Genomic DNA, 26808 nt, shown 5'->3' with positions numbered 1-26808 from the left:
TTGACCTGCTTTTGCTATATTCTCTATTAATGGAAGTACTAAATTCCCAGTGGGACACACCGGGCTCCTTGCCTCATGTCCTACATTCAACATGTGTTATTTCGGAAATGTCTAGCTTTTGTCTCTGTGTCCCTGTGATTACACTGTTTAGATTATCATCATCTCTATTTTCCCTTCTGCCAACCAGACCCTCAGAGTCATCACGGTGTTCTTTCCAAAGTGCAAATGCAATGTGTTCACCTTTTCAAATCTACATTTTTCCTGTTCAGTCACAATATGGTCCAAGTTCCTTAGCATACCAAATAAAACTCTTTACAAACTGAGCAGTCTTTTTACTCCAGTCATTTTCAATTTGTTCACTCTTCCTTCAATTTTTTTGTTACAGTGTTGGGTATTCAACCCATGGCCTCACACACATGCTGGGCAAGCCTTCTACCACTAAGCTTTACCCTAGCCCTCAAACTATTAAGGAACAAAACATCCCCATAGAAAAATGGACAAGGATTTAATTTATTATAGTTACAAAATCAAAAGTTATTTTTTTCTTAATATTTTTTGTTTTGTTTTGGTGGGGATTTTGTTAGTTATTTTGTTTGTTTTTTAAGATGGATCTTGCTATATTACCCAGTCTGGCCTATTTCTTGGGGTCAAGTGAGCCCCTGCCTCAGCATCTGGAGCAGCTGGGACTACAAGCATATGCCAGAGAGCCTGGAGCATTTTTTCTTAAGCTTTTAAATTAAGCTTACAAATTTATTATTCTATTTATAAGTCTAGCACTTTTTACCAATCACTGTTTAGAAACAAAATAATCTTTATCCCATTCACTAATTTAATTCAGCATCATCAAACATATAAAATTATGTCTATAATCTTAATATATTAGACTTTCTTTTTTTTAATTCCTACACTTATCTGACCTAGGACCTTTTCAAAGTTTTGTAATCCTTTTTTTTTTTTTTTTTTTTTTTTTTTTTTTGTGGTACTGGGGATCGAACTCAGGGTCTTGTGCTTGCAAGGCAAGCACTCTACCAGCTGAGCTATCTCCCCAGCCCTTGTAATCCTTATAAATCAAGTATGCTTGCAAATATAATGAAACCAGGCAGGTGAGGTGGCACACACCTATAATCACAGCAATTTGGGAGGCTGAGGCAGGGGATTGCAAGTTTGAGTCCACCTTCAGCAACTTAGTGAGACCCTGTTTCAACATTAAAAAATAAACAGGGTTGGAGATGTAACTCAGTGGTAAAAACTATCTTGATGTAAAAAATAAATGGGTTGGAGATGTAGCTTAGTGGTAAAACATCACTGGGTTCATTCTCCAGTAGTCCCCCAAAAAGTATATGTGTATATAATCAAAAATATGAAGTTAACCAGGCACAGTGGCACACACCTGTAATCTCAGCAGCTTGGGAGCCTGAGGTAGGGGATTATGAGTCCAAAGACAGCCTCAGCAACTTAGCGAGGTGCTAGGCAACTCAGTGAGACCCTGTCTCTAAATAAAATACAAAAAGGGCTGGGAATGTGGCTCAGCGTTTAAGCACCACTGGGTTCAATCCCTGGTACCAAAAAAGTAAAGTAGGGGCTGGGGATATAGCTCAAATGGTAGAGTGCTTGCCTCACATGCATAAGGCCCTGGGTTCAATCCCCAGCACCACAAAAAAAAAAAAAGTAAAGTAGACCTTATAGGCCTGTGTATGTAACTTAGTGGTAGAGCACTTGCTTAGCATGCAAGGGGGTTCAATACCTGGTATTGCAAAACATAAAAATAAAAGCCCAGAACAGTTGTGCACACATGTAATCCCAGCCAGTCAGGAGGCTGAGGCAGGAGGATCAAAGTTATCCTGGGCAAGTTAACCAGACATTGTCTTAAAATTTAAAAAAAATAAATTAAAAAGGGCTGGAAATATAACTCAGTGGTAGAGCACTTACCTAGCATGTGCCAGGCCCTGGGTTCAATTCTCAGTATCTTACACACACACACACACACAAAGTGAAATATGCTCATATTTCATCTTAACCCCAACATATTATTCCAATAGATTTTTACTTCATTAAGCCTTTCTGTACATAATTATAAAGTTTCTAGTTAACTAAATTTTTTTTTTTTTTTTTTTTTTTTTTTTTTTAGTGGTAGAGACTGAACCTAAGGCATCGCGAGCACTAGGCAAGTGTTTTCCCTCCTTCACTAAGCAACACTCCTTGGTCCCTAAAATTATTTTTGATGAGGGGCCTCCAACAGGCAGAAGTCCTGAAGCTGCAGATTTTGAGAACCTTTTTTCTTTTCTTTTTTTTTTGGTGGGGGGAACTGGGGGTTAAACCCAGGGGGAGTTTTTATTTTGAGACAGTCTGGTTAAATTGGGAGGAGGCATACCTATAAACTTTCCTTTTGTGTGAGTGTGTGTGAGAGAGAGAGAGAGAGATGCTGGGGATTGAACCCAGGGCCTTGTGCATGCAAGGTAAGCACTCTATCAACTGAGCTATATCCCCAGCCCACCTGTAAACTTTCGATCCTCCTGCCTCAGCCTCTCCAGTCATAGGTGCGCACCAACACACCAGCCCAGAGTCATTCTTTTCACTGTCAGCTGTCATTCTGAGCTCCTCTTTATATTATGTCATGGACTTCAAAATCATTGCTTTCCCCGGGAACAGTGGCCCACACCTGTAATCCCAGCAGCTCAGGAAGCTGAGGCAGCAGGATCACAACTTCATGGCCAGCCTCAGAAACTTAGGGAGACCCTAAGCAACTTAGCAAAACCCTGTCTCAAAATAAAATATTTTTTAAAAGAGGGGAAAGGAGCTGGGAATGTGGCTTAGTGGTTAAGTGCCCTGGGTTCAATCCCTGGTAGTAAAAACAAACAAACAAAACTTCATTTGCCTTACCCTCTGACTACTATCAGAAATTTATGTGGGGTGTGTTTGCCTCTCTGTATTTACCAAGTTTTTTACAATGAGCTATGAGAAGTATTACTTTTTCAGTAAATATAAATATAAATATGAATAAAATCAATAAATAAATGAATCAGTAAAAAAACTAAATGGCAAAATAATGAGCTATGTAGTCATTTTTGGAAATCAAATTGGTTCTTGACCTCAAGGAATTTACAAGCTGGTGGGAGTGGAGCAATATACAGAATAGACTGAGATAAGCACCATAATAGAGGTTTCCCTTGGCATGGAATACCCTTTAGCCTCTTATCTGCCTGGGAAACTGCTACACAACTTCCCAGATCGGACTCAAATGTCACCTTGTCATCCAGATGAAATTAATCACTTCCTCGTGTGTTTCCCAGTAGCACTTTAAAAACCATGTCTTCAAAAGCAAGTCTTAAATGATTTTCACATTTAAATGCTTCTGAAATCAGGATAAGCCTTCTTGCAATTAATATTTTAAAAATCTAGAACTTAAAAAAGTAAATAAAGAAGTAATAAACAGTGACTTGGGAGGCTGAGACAGGAGAATCACAAGTTCAAGACAGCCTCAGAAACTTAGCAAGACCCTAAGAAACTTAATGAGACCCTGTTTCAAAATAAAAAATTAAAAGGGCTGAAGATGCAGCTCAGTGTTTGAGTGCCTTTGGGTTCATCCCCAGTACCAACGAAGAAGGAGGAGAAGGAGAAAACTATCATTGCTTGGAAATGTGTGAATTTAATCTCTCAGGAAGGGTCAAAGAACTTTCAGAGTTAGAACTGATGTCAGATTCACACTTTAGGAGTAACTGAACTGAAATAGAATTAGGTTCTTCACAAAAACTTTGGGTGCAGGCTGGAGTCATATGTAGCTCAGTGGCAGAGTGTTTACCTAGCATGTGTGAGGCATTGGCTTTGATTATTAGCACCACATATAAATAAGTAAATAAAAATAAAGGTCCATTAACAACTAATAAAATATTAAAAAAAAAAAACTTTGGGTACAACTATAAAGAGGAGGCTGATACACTATCTCACAACAACCCTCTGAAGAAAGTAAGATTATCTTCATTCTACAAATGAGGAAACCGGCAAAAACAGATGTTTTGCTCAAGGTCATAGATTTCAGAGCTGGGAATCAAGTCTAGGTCTTTCTGATTCTGCAATCTCTGGCAAATCATCATTCAACATCAACTTCTGGTTTATGGCAGCTTATCAGTAAGAAGGTGTCATGTCCATTCACTTTCTAGTCATTCATTTCCCAGTTGTCTCTAGAAACCTCCATCAAACACGTATGAATAGTCACGTCCGATCTAAAGAAAATTGTAGACGTTGCAGGAGGAAGCCAGAAGTCACCCAGAATGGAACTGGGGCATTAGTTTCATGGTTGGGGTTTTAAAATAGGCCATAAAGTCCTACCGATGTCTCAAAGATATGACAAAGGTCAAATCTATGACCCATCAAGAGACATGGTTAGGAATTGTGAGCTCAGGGGGTGGTCATAGAAAAACATAATGAAAAGAGAGATAGATGGGGCAAGAAAAATCAAACTCCACCTGAGGATTAGATCTGGAGACCCTGGCGTGTGCAGGGTGCCCCGTGACATGCCTCTTAAACATCTACAGGAATAACAATGGGTCACAAGTAACAATAACCAACAAGGTATGGTGGTGCATGCCTGTAATACCAGTGACTCAGGAGGCTGAAGCAGGAGGATCACAAGCTCAAAGCCAGCTTCAGCAATTTAGTGAGACCCTAAGCAACTTAGTGAGACCCTATCTCAAAATAAAAAATAAAAAGGGGCGGGAATATGTCTCAGTGATTAAGAGCCCTAAGCTCAATCCCCAGTACCAAACAAACAAGAAAACAAGTAACAGTAGCTTACTTATAATGAGTGCCCTCTAGACCTGGGTATATGCATCACCTCATTTGACCTTCATGATAAGTCTTTGAGGTAGAAACACTAGAATTCACCAATTGAAGAATAAGGTCATTAAGATTCAGAAAGGTTAACTAAGTTTCCAAAGATTAAATGAGTAGTTAATGAATTAGCCAGGATTCAAACTGCACTTGACCCAAAGCCCATATATGTGAAAACTACTCTCCACTGATATGCCACTTTCATCCAAGTAGTGGCTACCTAGAAAGCCAAGTTGAAAGATTTGAGAAGCCACATCCACCAAAGAATGTGATGGACACAAAGATGACAAAGCAATCTCCAGGAGCTTCTAGACATCAGGACAGAGATCTGAGAGCACAGATAAGAGAAGAGTTGATGTATGCCTATAATCCCAGCAACCCAGGAAGCTAACGCAGGTGGATTGCAAGTGTGAGGTCAACCTTAACAAGTTAGCAAGACTCTGTTTCAAAATAAAATATAAAAGGGTGTGGAGATGTTCAGTAAGTAGAACCCACTGGGTTCAATCCTCAGTGCCTAGGGGCTGGGAGAGCAAGAGAGAGAGAGAGTACAGTCAATTTTTACTAGATTATACAAGGTTTCCTAGAAGAAGTGTTATTTAAACAAGTCCTCCAGGGACAACCAGAGGAAAGAGTGAGAAAGGGCACAAGTTGGGGAAACAGTATAAACAAAGCCAGGAAGTCATGAAGATGTATTGTGTGTGGGTGTGTGCAAGTGTGATTGTGCCCTGCTCTCTGCCTAGCTCCCTTCACTCAAGCTTTCTCAAAGAGCAGAAACCAGACAATCCAAAAGTTCAAGTGGAACCCTTTTTGGAAAAATGCCCTATCTTTGGTAGATGACGGAACCTCCTCTTTCCGCAGGTACCAGGTTGCTGGATGGAGAATGGGTGGACACATGAGGTGAGAGGGGTTATAAATATCTTCTTCCATTGTTACTCCTCATTCCCTTTAGGACTGAATTTGGGTGACGGCAGATATCCCTGTGCAATGACACTTTTCTATGGGTTCCTCCAGGTGTGGAGTAAAGAAAGATCTTACTGGGTCTCTCAGGAAATTACAGACAATTGGGGACATTTCTACCACCGCTAATATTGTCAGAACAGGGCAATGTAAAATACTGCAAGACTTTGTTCACCATTAAGTTATGTAAAGACCAACACTAGCCAGGGGCAGTGGTACACACCTGTAATCCCAGTGACTTTGGGAGGCTGAGGCAGGAGGATCGCAAGTTCAAAGCCAGCCTCAGCAAAAGCCAGGTGCTAAGCAACTCAGTAAGATCCTATCTCTAAATAAAATACAAAATAGGGCTGGGGATATTGCTCAGTGGTTGAGTGACTCTGAGTTCAATCCCCTGTACACCACGCCCCTTGCAAAAAAAAAAAAAAAAAAAAAAAGAAAGAAAAGAAAAGAAAAGAAAAGAAAAGAAAAAAGACCAACACAGGAAAAAAAGAGAGTGGGGAGGCCCAGGGGCAAAACACACCTATGCAGCAGCTTTACTCCTTAAACTTCAGTCAATTAGCCTGGCATGGTGGTGCATGCCAGTAATCCCAAGGACTTGGGAGACTGAGGCAGGAAGATCACAAGTTTGAGGCTGGCCTGGGCAATTTAGTGAGATCCTGTCTCAAAATAAAAAAATAAAAGGGCTGGGGATGTAGCTCAGAGGTTGAGTGGCCCTGGGTTCAATTTCCAGTTCTGCAAAATAAGAAGACTCCAGTTAACTGACACATGTCCAATCTGATAGGAAAGTGGCCAGGTTGTAACTGACTCCTCACAGTACAGACCTCTCTGGACCATGAGTACCAATCATATTGTTCAATTCAGTGGAATCATTGACAACATGCTTTTGCACCAGAATGTTTTATATGGAAGAATTCACACATGAAAATTAAAGAAGCCTTATTTTAAGATCACACCTTGTACTGTCAACTCCTTCGTGCATCAACTGAATTAAGAGATACTTCCTCGAGGAAGCCTTCTTTGACTCTCAAGAGAGCATCTCTCTGGCTCACTTGCATTTCTTTGTATTGAAACTATGTGTCTGTATATCTGCTCTCCTAACCATTCTATATTCTCAAGAGAATTGTCATGTTCATACCTGTATCCCCAGCATGCTGGAAAGGACCTGGATGCACTAGATGAGTAATGAGTGTTTTCTAAATGAAAGTGAATAAATTGGAGAAATACAAAATGGGGTTAGATCTGTATTCATATATTTTCTGCTTATGCTTCTGACTCCAAAGATTGAGGACAGGTCAGACTGGGGCCTAGATTCAAGGATTAGGTGCTGAAGGTAGTATGCTTTAAGTTATCTTCAGTTGAGCCCAAGTGACCTGGACATAAATGACAGATTCAGTGCAAAAGTTCTGCTCAGTAATAAAAACAAGTCTCTGGTTTTGGCATCCCTCAATTGTCTCTCCTTTTTAAATCTTTTTATTATTTGGTTGTATAAATTGAATCCAGGGGCACTCCACTTCTGAACTACATTCCCAGTCCTTTTAATTATTATACTATTATTATTATTGTTGTTGTTGTTGTTATTATTATTTTTATTATTATTATTTTAGTACCAGGGTTTGAACCCAGGGGCACTAAACCACTGAGCCACATCCCCAGCCCTTTTTATTTTTTATTTTGAGACAAGGTCTGTCTAAATTGCTGAGACTGATCTCAAACTTGTGGTCCTCTTGTTTCTGGGATTACATCTAGCACCACCTTTTTAAAATATTAAAGTTAAAAAGGTGGGGGAAGGAAACTGGTGCTCAATAGTAGAATGTTTGTCTCACATACTGGGTTTTCCATCCCCAGTACTTCAAAAAGAAAAAAAAAATGAGTGGATAGTAGTTCAGCAGGAGGAATTGAAAGCAAGAAGTAATTCTAGAGACAAGTGATTGTGCTCTAGACAGCAGGCTATGCTCAGGAATAAAGTGTCATCATTCTGCTTGGCAGAATAAAGAGAATTTTTAAATTTTTGTCATAAGAGCAACAACTTGCATTTGAATAGCATCCTGTACTTTATTAAACACTTTCACACTTGCCAGCTCATTTAATTATCAATACGAAGGATAAGCATCCTCATTTTATAGATGAGGAAATAGGCTCAGAAAGATTAGATGATATATCTGGGGATACTGTTGGAAGAGAAAAAAGTTTAAAAGGATATGCAACAAATGGTAGTGGTTATATAGAATGTGGGTACAGGTGATTTTACTCTTTTATTTGTTGACTTAATTGTATTTTCTGATATTTCTGTAAATGCATATGTATAGCTTAGGAAGTAAGGAATTAAAAAAAAATAAAGGTGGGAGGGAGAAGGAAGAGAACAGGAAAAAATGTAAATGACTTCCTCAAAATCATATGGTCAGGGCTGGGGATATAGCTCAGTTGGTAGAGTGCTTGCCTCACAAGCACAAGGCCCTGGGTTCAATCCCCAGCACCAAAAAAAAAAAAAAAAAAAAAAAAAAAAAAAAAAATCATATGGTCAAGTTTTTATTTCCTATCCTGCTCCAAGGACACACATGGTTAATGACAGAATACAAGAAAGTAACTAACCTAAGAAAAAATTTCAAAATATTCTCCCTCACAAGTAATCAAAGAAATGCAAATTAAAACAATACATAATAATCGTCAATTATGTTAACAAAACTATTTCTCAAAGATGAGGGTGTGGTGAAACTGGTAGTCATTTATTGCTGATAACATTGTAAATTGGTACAATTCACTCAGAAAATGATTTGACAGCAAGTAACTAGAGCTGTAAAAATGTTCACACCCTGTGGAAATAATCTAAAATGTGGAAATATTTTTTTTCTGGAGGAAGAAAAAAGATGTTTACATAAACATTATTAATGTAGCAGGTCATCCTCCATTCAGACAGCAGGTCCAAGTTTGGCTATTTATGGATGGGTAGGTCTGTAATCCTTTGGACATTTATTTGCATTAACTGCTATACATAAGGGGGTATGGCAGTATAGTTCAGTGGTAGGGCATTTGCCTGGCATGCTCCAAGCCCTGGGTTCAGTCCCCAGAATCATACACACACACAAATATACACAAGGAGGAGGGGGAATTTGGAATTTTGACTGAAAGGAAAATGAGAAGACGTGTATGTAATGGAGAGAATGAAGGGTATTGGCCTGATGTCTGTTGAGGGCTCAGTCACTTTAGATTGTCTCCCCTCCCCCTTTTAATGTAACAACTTCATGAGATCTAAGAGGGAAAGAGCAGTCTTTAGAAGAATGTTGTTTTCTTGTGTGTGTGTGCTTGTGTGTGTGCTTTAGTATTGAGAATTGAACCCAGGGGTACTTAGCCACTGAGCCACATCCCCAGCCCTTTCTTTTATTTTATTTAGAGACAGAGTCTTGCAGAGTTGCTTAGGGCCTCGCTAAAATGCTGAGGCTGACTTTGAACTCACTAACCTCCTTTCTCAGCCTCCTGAGTCACTGGGATTGCAGGTGTGTAACACCACACCTGGCTGTGTGTGTTTTCTTGTGAAATAAGAAAAGGTACATAAGTTATACACATTAATTGAAAGGATTTATTTTTGTGATACTAGGAATTACCTCAGGGGTGCTCTAACCCCACTCCCAGCTCTTTTTATTTTTTTATTTTGAGAGAGGGTCTTGCTAAGTTACTTAGTCTGGCCTCAAACTTGCAATCCTCCTGTTTCAGCATCCCAAGTAACTGGGATTACAGGTGTATGCCACCACACCCAGCTAACATGATTTTTCAAGTTTATCTGTAGTGGTGCACATAGCAAGAGTTTGATCATTTTCCCACTTGTATTGTATTCCACTATCTGAATGACCAACTAGGTCAGAAGTAGAATTCATATTTGAATAAGCACCCCAGGTAAGACTGATGAAGGTGGTGATTGGTTCACATTGTGAGAATTAATGTATTAGAGAATAAAATCTTATCTCTCTCTTTTGTGGTGCTGGGGATTGACAGGGCCTTGCACTTGTGAGGCAAGCACTCTACCAAGTGAGTTATATCCCCAGACCAAGCCTTTTAATTTTAAACTGCTTCTCTACCTTTTCCAAAACTATTTGCCCATCTTTCTTCACCTAGATAATTTTTATTCTTCGAATCTCCCCATTAAATGCTAAACTCCTCCAGAGCAAAGATTATCATTGTTATCATTGTTGTTATTGACATTCACAGAGCAGATACAATGTACCAGGTACTGTACAAAGAGTTTTATATGTATTATCTCATTACTCCTCACCCAGCCCCATGAAGAAGGTCCTATGATTGTCCTCATTTTACAGGTAAGGAAATAAGGGTCAGAGAGATTAAGTAATTTGCCCAAAGTTAAACAGTCTACTCATTTTTGTACATCTGGAGTCTAGTATAGGACTTGGTATGTGGAAGGCACTCAAATATTTGTTGAGCTGAACTGAAAGGAAAAGTCAAGGAGACCAAGTGGAAAACTGTGGAGTTCAGATGATGGCAGTGGGAATGGAAAAGAAGAGCTGGACGCAAGACGTGGCATGCCACACTGTTACAGATCTGAAATCCAGCGAGAGGACAAGGGGAGGCACGAGAAAGAGACAAGACCTTTGCATTCTTTTGCTTTGGGCACTTCTGTCTCTTTTGGAAATCTTTACAAGCACATGGTGCTTTTACGACTGAAAAAAGAGAGGGAGACAGCAGAGGCAGATACTGTGTGACTTGGTACCTGCGAAATATAGGAAATGAGGGAGAAGAAACTCAAGTTGACTGGCAGTTTCTGGCAAGGCTATGTAGAACAGTATAGAATCATTTGAAGAAAAACATTGTAGGCTCCTTTGGGAAGAGATACTAACTGTAACCTGGAGATTCTGAACTTGTGAAGAAGTGGGTCCCCTTAGTTGAACTCATAGGTCTGAAGTTCCAGAGAGAGGTTGGACCAGGCTCCTGTTCTGAGAGATGATAGTTGACGATAGAAGATTAGCGTGTAAATCAGGCATGGTGGTGCTTGTCTGTAATCCCAGCAGTTTGGGAGGCTGAGGCAGGAAGATTGCAGGTTAGAGGTTAACCTGGGTAATTTAGTGAGAATGTGTCAAAATAGAAAATAAAAAGGTTTAGGGTGTAGCCCAGAGTGGTACAGCATCCCTGGGTTCAATCCCTTGTACTGAAAAAAAGAAGTACCTAGAAACAATAGCCCTGAGAATAAGTATGTGTGAGTAGAAGTTTGACAAAAGGGAAAGGAAAGGAATGTGAAAAATAGGGTTTAGGAAGAAAGCTTTTGAGGTGGAAACATGGTTTAACAATCTCGCCATGGTGCTTTGTGATAATAACCACTTGTGGGAGATTTGCTATATGCCACTGTGCTAATCCCGCTTCATCATGGATTGTCTCAAATCTTCAGCTTTTCTCTCTGTACTATATGTAGCAGCCAAGTCATTCTTTCATGGGTACTGACTGTCTCTCCTCTCCTAAAAAACCATTAGTGATGACATATCATTCCCCAGAGAGTAAGATCCAAACTCCTCATTTTGGCAATGAAGAAATTTGTTTGGTGTGACCCTCACTCACCAGTCCAACTTCTCACTGCGCTGCTTTCCCAGCACAATGAGTTCCTTGCCTATGAGCATGTATTCATTCATTCATTCATTCATCCAATAAGCTTTTATTAAGCACTTACCATGAAAAGAAGTGTTATGATTCGGATATGAGTAGACCTCCACAAAGCACTTGTTAATGCAGAATATTCAGAGGTTAAATGGTTAGATTATGAGAGCTATAACATAATCAGTCCTTAGTTTGAATGGACTGACTGGGTGGTAACTGTAGGGAGGTCGGGTGGCTGGGGGAAGTAGGTCACTGGGGGTGTGCTCAGGAAGGGTGCCTCTTCCCCGCAACCCCTTTCCCACCCTGTCTTTGCTTCTTGACCCCACCACGAGTTGAGCAGCACTCCTCTGCTGGGTCCTTTCCCCATGATGTGCTGCTTCACTTTGGGCCCAGAGCAGTGGGCTTGGACGTCTGTGGACTGAGAACTCTGAAACCATTAGTCCCAAATAAACGTTTCCTCTTCTAAATTGTTCTTGTCTGTTGGGTATTTTGATTGCAGTGATGAAAAACTAACTAACAAAAAAAAAAAAAAAAAAAAAGGAAACAAGAGAATGGCTTCTTCCTTTCACAGAATTTACCCAAAGAAAATAAATTATCCAGCAGGTATTAAGAACCTTTATGATAATAAAAAAGGAAAATGTGGTAGAGTGACTGTTGGAGGAGGAAACCTAATTTAGATGGGAGCATAAGGGAAAGTCTTGGTGAGAAGGAGCATTTAGGCTGAAACCTGGTTGACCAAAAGGAGCCTCTGCAAAGATCTGGGCAAAGAACATACTGGGCAGAGAGAACAGTTATAGTACCAAGGCTCTGGGGTGCACACAACCTTGCCATGACTAAAGAACAGAGAATGCAAGTGTGATGAGGCATAGCAAGGGAGAGGAAGGTTACATCAGAAGAATTTAAAAGGGGAAGGATGAAAATGTCAGGGGCTTCATAGTCTTGGATAAGAGCTTGGGTCTTCATCCTAAAAGCTATGGGTAGCTGCAGATGTTAAGCAGAGTGGTGATATGATTAGAGTTAGGATTTTAAAAGATCGCACTGACTTCTATGAGAGGAAATATGAACAAAAATAAAGTTGAGATCATTTAGTAGGCTACTGCAGGAGTTCAGGTAAGAGATACAGGTGATTTGTAGTGGGAGAGTGGCAGTGGAGATGGACAGGTTTGATAATATAGGTTTGAGATGAATCTAAGAGGTAAAACTGAGAGGGCTGTGCAATGACCTAGAATTTGGAGTAAAGGAGAGAGGATGCAGGGAACAGTGCAAGAAGTTAATTGTCCAGTTATAGGGTAGGAACTGGGAAAAATATTGAAAGACAGTTTCCTCCACTCCCACCAATAGCACTTGATAGTTCCTGCTTGGAGCCAGGCATGATGATGCAGCTCGGGAGTCTGAGGCAGGAATACCGCAAGTTAAAAGCCAACCACAGCAACTTAGCAAGGCCCTATGTAACTTAGCGTGACCTTGTCTCAAAATAGAAAATCAAAATAGGGAGGGAGATGTGGCTCAGTGGTTGAGTGCCCCTCAGTTCAATTCCTGATACCATTAATAATAATAATAATAATAATAATAATAATAATAATAACAATTCCTGCTCAGGTTGGAAATAGAGCTCAGTGGTAGAGCTCTTGCCTAGCATGTGAAAGGTGCTGGATTCAATTCCCAGCACTGCAAAAAACAAAAAACTCTGAATGGGGAGTGACATGGAAAGGACAGAGGAAGGTAGTTGGCAAGTTCACAAGTAATTGACACATTGCCATTCAAGAGCTCACATCTCACCGCATAAGTGCATCAGTAGATGTACAATACAAAAAAAAAAAAAACAAAAACAACTCAGGAAAAGATTCAATATATGTGACAAACCAATAAGCTATCTGCAAAATACTGTTAGGAAGTAGGAATAGAAGGGGCTGAGGGTTAGGTTGAGGTGGCCTTTAGTTGGGAAGGAATGTGCCAACTCTACTGGCAGCAATGAGTTTTCACCTTTCCTCTGAGAACCTGGGGGCAAGCTAAGGAGCAGGAGCGGGACCAGAGATACAGCCTACCTATTTGTGTCCTCTCTAAGCAGGAAAATTCACACATGGAAGAGCCTGTTCCCAACATGTGACAATATTAGGATCTCAGATTTGTAAATTTTAAGAACCAGAAGATATCACATATTTGGTGTAACAAATACACTAAGACCTAGAGTGACTAACTGAACTGATAAGAAGAGTTGGCAAGTAAATAACTGCACCAAAACTAGAAGCTGGATTGGACCCAAGTGCTCTACCACCGAGCTACATCCCCAATCCTTTTTATTTTTTATTTTGAGACAAAGTCTCCCTAAGTCACTGAGGCTGGCCTTCTGAGTCACTGGGATTACAGACACTTGTCACTATGTCCAGCTAGAAGCTGGATATTCTGATCCCTGCTTCTGTGCTGCTCCCAGATCCTGCCTTCTCAATCTAGGGTCACTCACATACATACATTAAAAAAAAAAAAAAAAAAAAAAAAAAAAAAAAAAAAGCACATATCAGGTTCCTAACTGGGTTTGTTAAGGTTATGACTCCTTGTGGTAATGTTTTGTTTCCCTCAAATGTCCTCTAACTGGCTCCTTCTTGTAGGACACCCTTCTGGGACATCTTATATATCAATCCACGGCAAATTCTCAAAATGGCACTTCTGAGGGACATTCAATTCTGTTCTTTCTCAATCTGCAACCTACCCCTGGCCAAAACTCTTCCATCTCTGGAGAGGTGAAGCCCCTGAATCTCATGTAAATTACCCCTTACCTTGTTTGCTGGGCTCCTCTTTTACCTTCTCATTTGATTTTCACAAATATTGTCTTTCTACATACTGATGGCATTTGATTTAGAACAACACTTGGATAGGCAAAATAAACGAAGATGGCATGTTCTCAATTTACAAAAAAAAATGGGATGTAAAATCATTCCCAAGTAACAGGGATGTAGTTTTCTCTCCTGATTCAGGCCAGGATACTATTAAGATATATTAATTGGATGTAGAGATTACATCCCTAACTAAGAAATCACTCCAATATTATTTATTAAGCTCTTTAGTACAGTGCTTTATGAGGGAACTAGACAAACTAGAAGGGAGTAAGAAAGGAAAGTTATTATGAGATTTATGCATTTAGAAATTTCCCATCAGTAGGGTCTCTCAATGGAAAAATGCATAGAGATGTGGGTCATGAAGGCCAAAATTTAGATGGCAATATTTTAAAAAATCCATGAGTTCCAATCAGGCAGCTACTTTTTTTTTTTTTTTTTTTTTTTTTTTTTTCAAACTGGGGATTGAAGTGGCCCTATACCACTATACTAAATCCCCAGTTCTTTTTTTTTTTTTTTTTAATGTGTGGTTCTGGGGTTTGAACCCCGGGCCTCGTGCATGCAAGACAAGCACTCTACCACAGAGCTACATCCCCAGCCCTTTATTTTCTATTTTGAGACAGGGTCTCACTAAGTTGCTGAGTGCCTCACTAAGTCACAGAGGCTGGCCTTGAATTTTCAATCCTTCTGCCTCAGGTTCCTAAGTCACTGGGCCTGGTTAATCAGGCAGGTATTGTGCTATTCCTATGCAAACTATACTTTAAAGAAACCACATAGTAGCTAAAGGAGAGTTGTCTTTATAGAAGTATTCCAGCTAATAAAGGAAGGAGGAATGATTGATAAGGGATTATCAATGGCTGCTAACATCAGAAGAGAGAAAAGAAGCAGTGTCTGGTGATACACACCTGTAATTCCAGTGACTTAGAGTCTGAGGCAGGAGGATTGCAAGTTTGAGGCTAGCCTCAGCAATTTAGCAAGATGCTGTCTCAAAATAAAAAATAAGAAGGACTGGGATGCAGTTCAGAGGTAGAGCAACCCTGGGCTCAATTCCCAGTATCAAAAAAAGCAAAAAAAAAAAAGTCATCACTGCTCAGTTCCCTCCTTAGCTCATTGTACTTTCCTTACCCATCCTCCATTCTTGTTCTTTTTTTTTTTTTTTTTTTTTTGATACCAAGGATTGAACTCAGAAGTACTCAACCACTGAGTCACATCCCCAGACCTTTTTTGTATATTTTATTTAGAGACAGGGTCTCACTGAGTTGCTTAGCACCTCACTAGTGCTGAGGCTGGCTTTGAACTCACAATTCTCCTGCCTCAGCCTCCCAAACTGCTGGGATTACAGGGGTACAACACTGTGCCCTACCACCCCTCCATTCTTATTCTATTAGAATAAAAGACCCCAGCATAAGATCCTGTAAAGCTCCCTCAGACTCGGGCTACATATTTCCAAATCTGAAGTGTTTAATGTATGTAATATGTTTCCTTCAGTTCTGTGTCCCAGAGGCACTCTGACAAATCCTAGATCTGGTCTGATCCATGTTGTTGAAGAGAAAGAACTACAGATTGGAAATCTAATCACCAGGAACCAGATCTGTCTCTTTTATAACCATGTGAACTAATGAGTCATGTCATTTAGCATTTCTTGCACCTTAGTTTTTCAATAGATTAAAACTAAAAACAAGTTCTTCATTATAAAAGACTGTGGGACACCTGGAGACATAGCCAGAATTTCCTGGGGAAAAAAAAAGACATTAGCAATAATACTTTAACATTAAACTCTAGAGACATTACATTTATAGTTTAACAACAAAATGTGTGCGCGTGCGCGTGTTTGTGCGTGCGCACACGCATGTGTTTTAGATCCTCACTAAAACCTTGTGCAGTAGGTAAGTTTAAGTATCACTTGGGCCTGAGGAGATAAAAGCCTAGCCAATTTAAGGGCCAGGGCTAGGACTCAAACACTTTCTTAATGAAGTCATGTTCTGTCCAAGAACCTGACTCCCCTTGATTTATTTCAATTAAATATAGGAATGTTCTAGTGTGTAAAATGAATGGCCCTATAAGGATCAGAGAATTTCATTAACCTAAAAGTAAAGGGACACAATGACCCAGCAAATTAGAAAACAAGAGTTGTTTCCTTTACCTAATGCCAGGAAGGATTCCTGTAACATCATTTGACATTTTCAGCAACTTTGCTTCCACAGTTTTACAGTCCTCCTCCAGGTCCTTCTGGCCTGTTCATCATAGGATGTTTTCTATGCCTCCAATGACAGCAAACCTACAGTGGAAGAACCTCACATACTGTCTACAAAGAGCATCTGAAGGACTGGGGATGTAGCTCAGTTCATAGAGTGCTTACCTGTCAAACACAAGGCCCTGGATTCAATTCCTAGCACTGAGAAAAAAAAAAAAAGAGCATCTGAGATTCTTTTAGCCTCTAAGTCACAAAACCACAAACATCCTCTATGGTAATTCTGCCTTGTCATGGTGATGAGACATCTGGTGACTAATGCCTGCATAGCACTAGTGAGAGTTTTCCATTTTATTAAATTTAGGTGTTCAGACCCCAAACCTTCTAGTTCCAATCTTTCTTATAAGTTCTGAACTTGGGTGGCTGCAATTATAAATTTCTTAGAGATGAAATATATATATATATATATATATATATATATATATATATAATATTGAATATCTTTTAAGACCCAGGCACTGCTTTTAAGGGCTTTATATAAAAACTCAATTTTTTTTTTTTTTAGCAGTACTGAGGATCAAATCCAGAGGCCTCATACATGCTAGGCAAGTAATCTATGACTGAGCTACACCCCCAGCCCAAAACTTCAGATATTAATCATTGAGCACCTACTTTGTGCCAGGTACTATACCAGATAGTTTACATGAGATCTCTAGGTCACATTTCTCTCACCTCTAGTAACCAGACATTAACCACTTAAACTCACATTTCGCTAAGGGTGAGTTACATACACTGAAGGAATGCCTTTTGTGTTCAGAACATTATTCGAACCCTGTAAGTTTATCCTATTCACTGTAACATAGAAAAGAAAGAGAACAGATCAGGGTCTGACTTGAGTCACCAATACCCAGGTATTCTCTATTTGGGGTAGATGAAGATAGTAGCAATGGAAATTTGAAAGGCATAGCAGAACCACTAAAGACCATTTCCTAAATCAAATGGGTGTTTTGATGGCATAAGAGATGTGCTTTCTGCCGGAAGCTCTTATCACATTTACTACAGTGGAACGGTTTTTCGCCTGTATGTGTTCTTTGGTGTGTGAGAAAATGAGAACGCTGGTTAAAGGTCTTGCCACATTCAGGACATGGATAGGGTCTGTCTCCTAGGTGAATGCGTTGGTGGGTAGTGAAGTGGGAGCTCTGATTGAAGCTCTTTCCACACTCGCCACATTTGTAGGGTCTTTCTCCTGTGTGAATTCGTTGGTGCTTAATGAGGGCAGAGCTGTCAGCAAATCCTTTCCCACAGTCATTACACTTAAAAGGCCTCTCACCTGTATGTGTCCTCTGGTGTGTGACCAGATGGGAACTCTGACTGAAACTTTTGTGGCAGTCGGGACAACTGAAAGGCCTTTCTCCTGAGTGAGTACTCATGTGTGCTACAAAATGAGAACTGTCTCTGAAACCCTTCCTACACTCTGGGCATTTAAATGGCCGTTCTCCTGTGTGGGTTCTTTGGTGCTTGATCAAATCTGAACTCTGGCTAAAACTGTCCCCACAGTCATTACACCTGTAAGGCTTCACACCTGTGTGAATCCTCTGGTGGGTGATGAAGTTTGAGCTTCGACTGAAGCTTTTATGACATTCGAGGCACGTGTAGGGTTTCTCTCCTGTGTGCGTTCTTTGGTGCATTATGAGGTGTGGCTTCCGGCCAAAAGTCTTCCCACACTCTGGGCACCCGTAGGGTCTCTCCCCTGTATGGGTTCTCTGATGTTTGATGAGTGTTGAGCTGTCGCTGAATTTTTTCTCACACCCACTGCATTGGTAGGGCTTCTCTCCCGTGTGTGTTCTGCGATGAGTGACGAGGTCTGAGCTCTGTTTGAAGCCTTTCCCACACTGGATGCATTTATAAGGTCTCTCACCAGTATGGGTTCTTAGGTGTCTTATGAGATAGGAACTCTGGTTAAAGCTTTTCCCACATTCTGCACACATAGGCTTCTTTCCTACATATCCATGTAGGAACTGATTTAAATCCCTCTCCTGTGTAAAGGGCTCCTGCTGGCCCTCTCCTGGAAGGGTTCTATGTTGCCCTCCTACTTCAAGGGCCTTGTCCCAGTTTCCTCCCCAATTAGGAGAATGAGAAATATTTTTATTGGTTCTTTCTGAGGATGTTCCACATTGTTCTGCTGTTTCAGATATGTCTGGACTGAGTTTTGCCACCTGATGCTCAAAGTCTGAAAAATTAATGGAAAGTAACAGAATAAAGTTATCAGTTGTTAAGGAAAGAACATCAGAAATCAGTTAAGAATGATTAAAATTGGTCTCTGCAGTAAGCTACACTTAATTTATTCACTCCATTTTTAATTTTATTTGCAAAGTTTGTTAAAGACTGAGTGTAGCTCAGTGGTAGGGTGCTTACCTAGCATGCATGAGCCCTGCATTCAATTCCTAGCACTGCAAAAAAAAAAAAGTATACCATATACTGTTAAAATTGGGTAACTTCCTTTAAAGATGTTATAGTCTAGACAAAAGTGAAATGCTTACTCAGAATGAAGTCAATTTCTGACTGACTGCCTAAGAAATCAAATGTAAACTTTTCTAATAAGAACAAAAGGCTGCCTGGCGCGGTGGCCAACACCTGTAATCCCAGTGACTGGGAAGGCTGAAGCAGGAGCATCGTGAGTTCAAAGCCAGCCTCAGCAAAAATGAGGTGCTAAGCAACTCAGTGAGACCCTGTCTCTAAATAAAATACAAAATAGGGCTGGGGAATTGGCTCAGTGGTTGAGAGCGCCTGAGTTCAATCCCTGGTACCAAAAAAAAATTAAATAAAAATAAAAACAAAATAAAAGAACAAAAGGCTATGGCAGGAGTTTAATACTCCTGAGACTTAGGTATGTTATAATTTTGCATTTTGTTTTCCTGGGTGGAAAAAAAAGTTAGGGAAGGAGTCCAAATTTTTCATCTAAAGAAGGGTTAAAATTCTAGATTTCCTCCCACTAGGTAGCACTCACATCTCACCTGTGTGACTTTCCCTTAGGATTGTCCTTGTTTCAAGGTTTTGGAGTGGTAGAACCCATGGTGATTCTTTCTGCTCCAGCTGGGAGATTGCACTTGGTCTAGAAATCCTACACAGGAAGATGAATGAACATAGTATGAGAATATGAGCCAAACACACAAGGCCTAACCAAAATCAAGTTCTTCATTTTTCCCAGGTAAAGAACACAAGTGGACTGCTAATGTGTGTTTGGGCAACCAGAGTATGGGGCACATGCCTGGAATCGAGTGACTTAGGAGGCTGAAGCAGGAGGATCACAAGTTGAGGCCAGCCTCAGCAAACTTAGTGATATACTGTTTCAAAATAAAAATTAAAAAGTGCTCAGTGGTACAGTGCCTCTGGGTTTAATCCCCAGTGCTATGAAAAACAACAAAAAAGCAACCAGGTAAAGTGCTATTACAGAATGGTTGCTACAGGAGGCTAAAGGGGAAAAAGCTTTTTCCTTTGATTAAAAACAAAAACAAAAACATGGGCTGGGGTAACTAGTGGTAGAGTACTTGCCTAATATGCACAAGGTGTTGGGTTCAATTCCCAGTTCTGGGAAAGCACACTTGTGTACACACACACACACACACACACACACACACAAAGTCAGACATGAGTGATAGAAACTCTGGAGTATACACCATAACTCATTTCTGAAGACACAAAGCTAAACCTATGTGAAGAGATAAATTTATCAGAAACAAAGCTGCTACAACCTTACCCTTAGAAAGAATCAAGGAAGTTAACAATATAGTTGGGTTTTACAATTTTCCCACAAAGGCAGCTGTTGATACAGCCATGAGAAAAAGACAAAAACTTGTTAAGGGAAGAAAAAAAAAAAAAATGGGCAAAGGATGTGAATAGGCAATTTGACAAAAAAAAAAAAAAAAAAAAAAAAAAAAAAAGAAAAGCAAAAAGCAAAAAGCAGCCTATAAATATATAACAAATTCTTAACCTCACTATTGACCAAAAAAATTCAAAGTAGAACAAAGATACACTTAGGCAATATAGTACAGAGGTAAAGAATGCAAACTCAAGAGTCATATGCCTGAGTATGACTGTTAACCCTGCCATTTACAATCTGTGTGACTTTGGGAAAGTTATTTAGTGTCTTCATCAATTAAATAGGGATAGTGCTCACTTCAGCAGCATGTATATTAAAATTGGGAACAATACAGAGATTAGCATGACTCCTTCCCAAGAAAAACATGTAAATTTATGAAGTGTTCCATTTTTTAAATACATAAAACAGGAGCCCTGCAGAGTGGCACATGCCTGTAATCCCAGCAACTGAGGAGGCTAAGGCAGGAGGGTCACAAGTTCAAGACCAGCCTCGGCAACTTAGCAAGGCCATAAGTAATTTAGCAAGACCCTGTCTCAAAATAAAAAATAAAAAGGGCTGGGTATATAACTCAGTGGTAAAGGGTTCAATCCCTATTACCGAAAAAAAAAAAAAAAAAAAAAAAGAGGGGTAATAATAAAGTCTACATTAGAGATTTATCTTGAAGATGATGTGGTAATTCTTCAATACACTCTATCATTGTTATTTTACCCAAACTCTTAAATTATAATTTTCACTGTCATAGGTAAATTATGAAGAAATGAAGGTTTTCATTTAGTGCTGTGGTAATAAATAAATTGATTCAATCTTCTTATAAGCATTTGGCAAAGTACCAAATACCTAATCAAATACCATAGAAATGTATCCTTCCTTTCTCTCCCCCGACCCCTCTCTTTCTGTCTTTCTTTCTCTCATGCTGGGGATTGAACCCAGGGTTGCTTTACCACCAAGCTACCATCCCCAGTCCTTTTTATTTTTTATTTTGAGACAGGATCTTGCTAAATTTCTGAGACTGGCCTAGAACTTGTGATTCTCCTGTCTCAGGCCCTGGAGTAGCTGGGATTACAGGTGTGCACCACTGAGCCCAGTGAAATATATCTAGTATTTTTTCTTTCTTTCTGGGTATTCTAATTCTGGGAATTCTAAGGAAATGATTATATATGTATAAATATGGAGGGGAGTGCCCTGGAGGATTGGACCCAGGGGCACTCTACCACTGAGCTACATCCCCAGCCTCCAGTTTGTGATCCTTCTGCCTTAGCCTCCTGAGTAGCTGGGATTAAAGGCATGTGCCATCATACCTGCCAAAATTATATTTCAAAACGCAAGCCTTTTTTAAAAAGACTAAAAGGATAAAAGATGTCCATCATAATACTGGTGAAAATTCTGAAATGAACTAAGTGTCCCACTGTCACTGGCTCTTTGCGGTGCCAAATCCGTGGGTATTTGTCACTACCTGCAGCAACAATTTGCGCGGGTCTTTATCAGTGGTGGACTGAAAACGAACTGCTTCTATCTTTCTTTTAGTGGGCTGCTTTCTCGTTTATTCGCTTGTTCCCTGGGCTATTGAGGAAGAAAGGCTTTTCTTAGAGAGAGAGAGACTTTGCTTAAGAGAGAGAGACTACACTTTCAGAGATCTATATCTTCTTAGTTCTGCGCTTCTTTAAAGGTGTGTCCTGCATCCTGTGAACTAAGGGCGCGTCTATCTGAGGTGCTTCTTAGTGATGTGTCCCCCGTACTGCGATCTGCCTATCTGTCATCTAGAGGTGTGTTCTCAATTCTCTGCTCTGTGATCTGCCTTCTGCCGCTGCCTGCTGCTTCTCTCTGCGAGCCGCATCTGCTTGCTCCCTTTTCTTCTTCCTTTCTGCTAGTGGCTTCTCTTCTCTTCTTTCTGCTAGCTGCTGCTCTTACTCTCAGGCCTTACTATCGCGCCTTACTCTCCGGCCTCTGCCACCGCCCGCTTATATTCCCTCCAGGAGGCGGAGGGCGGGGCCATGCCAGTTGCCATCAGGCAGGGAGCCAGCTGCCCTATCACGGCAAGGGTCAAAATGAGTAGGCCCAAGCAGGTGCACTTGGGAACACCTGTGCATGCGTTGTGCGCGTGGACTTAACTGAATACGCCAGTGATAAATCATCTGAGTGCACTTATGTCAATTAACCTCCTCACTGCCAATGTGATCAGGCGCCGTTCTGGCTGGCACAGCCCCCAACATCCCACAACAGAGGGACACATTTGATTGAACCAAATGAAACTGCTGTTTTCATAAGTTAAAATAATGACCAAATATATGGTTCATATAATAAATATATAAATATTATATGAGATTATAGGCACAGAAGCATATGCCTGTAATCTCAGCTAACTTGGGAGACTGAAGCAGGAGTATCACAAGTTTAAAGCCAAACTGGGCAATTTAGTAGATCCTGTCTCAAAATAAAAAGCAGAAAGGGCTGGGGATGAAGTTCAATGGTAGAGCACCCCTATGTGAAATCCCCAGTAAAACACACACACACACACACACACACACACACACACACAGTTTCAATCTAATAATCTATTCCATACAACAAAATAATTTTCTATTCCATATAACAAAATGCAAGTTGGTTATGTTAAGTGATATACAGAAAGATATTATTACCAAAATATATATTCACAATACAGTATGTAAGAAAATAGAAAGCATAACTGAATGTACAGTATAATTCCAGTATTATTCTTTAGTGGAAATTTTGTTGTTGTTGTTTTCTTTCTCTCTCTCTCTCTCTCTTTTTTTTTTTTTTTTTTTTTTTTTTTTGGTACTGGGAATTGAACTCAGGGGTGCTTTGCTACTGAGCTACATCCCCAGCCTTTTTTATTTAGACAGGGTCTTGCTAAAACTGGTCTTGAACTTTTGATCCTCCTGCCTCAGTCTCCAGAGTCAGTAGGAATACAGGTAAGGGCCACCAAACCCAGCATTTTTTTTTTTTTGACATAGGATTTCCCTGTGTTGGCTAAGCTGGCCTTGAACCCATTCTCTTGTCTCAGCCTCTAGAGTAGCTGGGATTAAAGGTGTGTGCCACCACCCTCATCTTTTGTTTTGTTTTATAAATTATATATATGTTTACAAAAGACTGGTAGGTAGTAACTCACTAGTGATAGGATTAGGGATGATTGGTTTTCATTTTGTCTGTTTTTTTCATCAATGAGTATATATTACTTATGTGATAGATATGAAGTAAAGCAAGATAAGTAGCTATGGAATTTAATTTAATTTTACAGTACTACGGATTAAATCCAAGGCCTTATGCATGCTATAGTCAAGAACTCTAACAGTGATTTACTTCTTCAGTCCATTGGTATTTTATAAAATGCATTGGAAGTACTTTTTGTTTAAGTAATAGCATGGGGACAGCCCTCCCTCTTCCACAAAGACCTGAATTGGACTTTTACCTCTGCCACTTAATTTCTGAGTGCCAGTGTTCTTCACTAGAAAAGGAGAACAGTAGTATATCTATAAAAAGATTATAGTGAGATAGTAAGAAAAAGATAAATATCAAACATATCTGTTGCTAAGCTCAGTAGCACATGTATGTAATCCCAGCTACCAAGGATGCTGAGGTAGAAATATTACAAGTTCAAGGCCAGTCAGAGCAATTTAGCAAGACCCTGTTTCAAAATTTTTATTTATTTATTTATTTATTTATTTATTTATTTATTTATTTATTTATTTTTAGGGCTGGGATGTAGCATAGTGCAACCCTGGGTTCAATCCCCAGTACCATTTAAAAACAAAAACAAAAACAACAACAACAAAAAAACCCCAACCCTGCAAAACATAAAGTGCCATAATAACATAAAATGTAAGTCATTCTTAGTAATTCTTAGCCAAGGAGCAACAGTTAATTTCAGAGAGACCTGGGACTTCAAGAAAATAGTGTCCCCAGATACCACTCAGACTTGGGCCCTTTCAAAATATCTAAGTTTTAAATCTTAAGGAGAGTAGTATCCTTACCCTTTGAGAGCCCATTCTTCTAACTGTGCTGGGTGGCATCTCTGAAGAGAATTCTTTAAGCAGTGTCCAGGTAACCCACTCTTCCCTGAAGTCCCCAGCCACATCCTTGAGGGTCATCAGTTCCTAAAGCAAAAGACCTCAGTTTGCATCAATAGCTCCCTAGATATTCTCACCATTGTCTGAAAACCAAAAGATGGACACTGTATACCCAAACAAAAAGTCCCTTGATTAGAATAGTCTTAAGGTAAACTTTGTCAACTACAGAAGCGTTGCTTTTCTTTCTTTTTTTTTTTTTTTCTTTTTTTTTTTGTACTGGCAGCTGAATCCAGGGGTGCTTTACCATCCCCAGCCCTTTTTATTTTATCTTGAGACTGAGTCTCTGACCTTGCACTTGCAATCCTCCTGCCTCAACCTCCTTAGTTGCTGGGAATACAGGTATGTGCTACTGAGGCTGGAGAAGGATTTCTTTTCTTATTCTGATTTCACATAATCCTTCACATGGTCAACTCTCACTAAGAGAGGTATGGGCCTCCCAAATACATCTATAGAACCCTCAATCTTTTGGATACCTTAACTTTTTCAGGAACAAAGTGTTCATAATGGACAAGATGAAGGAGAGAGATTGCAAATATAATTCAATTTCTGAAAATCTTTCACTGCTCTCCAACTACATTTTACTCAGCAAATTAGAACATTGTGGACTTTACTTATTTTAGTTATGAGAACAGTAGACCATTCTTGGCTTATATGTTTGGGATCAACCTCCAGGAAAAGATTATGCAGAATCCCAAAGGGAATTGTGCTGGGTACCATTCTATTTCAAGGTTTAATGGCTTCAGAAATGAGATGTAAAAATATGTGGGTTGAAAAAAAAAAAAAAAGACATGGATAAGTTGTAAAAATAAGTAAAATTCAATGGGGAGAAGCACAAAATACATTCCTTGAAACCTGAAAACTGTCATAACATTGACAGCAGTATCATGAAAAGATTATTTTGGAGGAGGATGGTAAGAGTTATTGCTGGATAGATCTGTAAATTGTTCAGTAATTAGCATATTGTAAGGCAGGAGTTCCCCCAACTCTTATAAAATTTCCGATAGAAACAAACACAAATCAACCAGCTGATAGACCATCCGCTACAAAGAATTCTACATTTCCTTGGAAGAAAACCAGACTGGAGTGAGGAGGTATTAGTCTTTCACGTTTTTTGTTTTGTTTGGGGGTTTTGGTCCTGGGGATTGAATCTTGGGGTACTGTACCACTAAGCTACTCCCTCATTTATCTTTTATTTTGAGACAGGAGCTTCCAAATTTTCTGAGGCTGGCCTTGAACTTGCACTCCTCTTGCTTCAGCCTCCCAACTAGCTGGAATTACAGGCCTGAGCCACTGTGCCAGGTTCATTCACATCTTTTGTCCCACTAAAGAAAGCACCTGCTTACTACTTGGCTATACACACTTTTCATAGAAATATTTAGGTATTTTACAGACACTGCTGTTGCTCGTTTATAAATTACTGAGTTTTTAAGAACCTAAAATTTGTAGGAATACATTTCTTCTCTCTGATTTAAAACCATAACAAATAAAAATAATGTCATTAGGAAGTAAAAATTATAATAAGAGCTTTGAGTATAGATTTTATTTCTACAATCATTACAAAACACATAATTGCAGAGCCCACTTTCAGTAGATAGTGCGATTGAGGGGGAGATAATTCTTAGCTATGTTTTTATAGAAAACCTGTTTCCTACCCAGTCTCCTTTTTCCTGTACAGGTGACCCCAACGGCCCTGGAGCGCTAAGGTGCTATGACTAAGGGCCATTGTGAGAAGCGCGAGTTTCCTCCTGGGTTTATTAATAGGAACATGACCGCACCGGTGGGGCTGACACCCGTTCTTCCTCGCGGTACTCCAGGCCTTAATCAGGGTGCAGCGGTCAGAGGGTCACAAAGATAAGCTGAAACCCGGGGACCACCACTGAGGAACAAGAAAATTGATTAAGATGATGAGCTATACCGAAGGTGGTTTGGAAACTGCATCTCCCTACACCTCAGCCAGACCCGGGGTTCCTGGCGAGAGCCTGGACGGTGGACAACATCTGGGGAATAGGGCGAGCCCCCTTCCACGCCCCTCAGCAGCGGGCGAGGTGTCGCCTCAGACTCCCACCCTGGATTACTCACCGCCCCAGGCCCAGTCGGGGATGGAGCAGGAAGCGGGAGTCCACCGCCCAGCCGCACCCAGCCTGCAAAGCCGACCAGGTCCCTCCAGAACCTGACTGGGATTCGTGTCAGGGTTGTAGGGACACAGGTGGGACTCAGGGTTCGACAGCCGGCAGCCGGAAAACACCTCCCCCTGGCTTTCTCTATTGGTTTCTCCGTTACCACAACTAAAGGTTCTCCTGATTTATTGGATAATCTAGTCATCAATCATTGCAAAGACTCCTGGGAAATGTAGTCCTCAACTAGATCGTAAAGGACTCCGAGTCCTGTGATGCTCAGTTCCAAGTGCTTGACAAGTGCTAAACCCAATTCTCGAGCTACTGG

At 40.2% G+C, this 26808-nt stretch overlaps 1 protein-coding gene and 1 non-coding gene across 3 annotated transcripts; one reads left to right on the top strand and one right to left on the bottom strand.

Annotated features, from left to right (window-relative positions):
- Positions 1-16921: 16921 nt before the first annotated feature.
- Positions 16922-26582, bottom strand: Znf774 (zinc finger protein 774). 2 transcript variants are annotated; one of them, XM_047540530.1, is made up of 4 exons: positions 24271-24304; positions 19413-19519; positions 18814-18848; positions 16922-18628 (listed from the first exon to the last, which is right to left on the bottom strand). In XM_047540530.1, exons 3-4 carry the CDS (start codon positions 18833-18835, stop codon positions 17388-17390), a joined length of 1263 nt encoding a protein of 420 aa, XP_047396486.1. In that variant the 5' UTR covers positions 18836-18848; positions 19413-19519; positions 24271-24304; the 3' UTR covers positions 16922-17387. The 2 variants fall into 2 exon arrangements, with proteins under 2 accessions (XP_047396486.1, XP_047396485.1); XM_047540529.1 differs by lacking the exon at positions 18814-18848 and adding an exon at positions 26446-26582 and having other exon boundaries at positions 16934-18628; positions 24271-24393.
- LOC124978403 (U6 spliceosomal RNA) lies at positions 20568-20672 on the top strand. The gene has a single exon (XR_007107429.1). It is a non-coding gene; the product is annotated as a U6 spliceosomal RNA (small nuclear RNA).
- Positions 26583-26808: the final 226 nt, after the last annotated feature.

Source organism: Sciurus carolinensis, chromosome 2, assembly GCF_902686445.1.
Source record: "Sciurus carolinensis chromosome 2, mSciCar1.2, whole genome shotgun sequence".
Lineage (NCBI taxonomy): Eukaryota > Metazoa > Chordata > Mammalia > Rodentia > Sciuridae > Sciurus > Sciurus carolinensis.
Note: the sequence above shows the minus strand (reverse complement) of the source record. Positions and strands in the feature narration are given on the sequence as shown.

Excerpts from the sequence above, each read along its gene's own strand:
- Znf774 (XM_047540529.1), bottom strand. The coding sequence starts at position 24,374 with ATGTGGCTGGGGACTTCAGGGAAGAGTGGGTTACCTGGACACTGCTTA. Across the intron at positions 19,520-24,270 it reads GAAGAATGGGCTCTCAAAGG|GATTTCTAGACCAAGTGCAA; the intron begins GTAAGGATACTA and ends CTTCCTGTGTAG. Across the intron at positions 18,629-19,412 it reads CCTAAGGGAAAGTCACACAG|ACTTTGAGCATCAGGTGGCA; the intron begins GTGAGATGTGAG and ends TTAATTTTTCAG.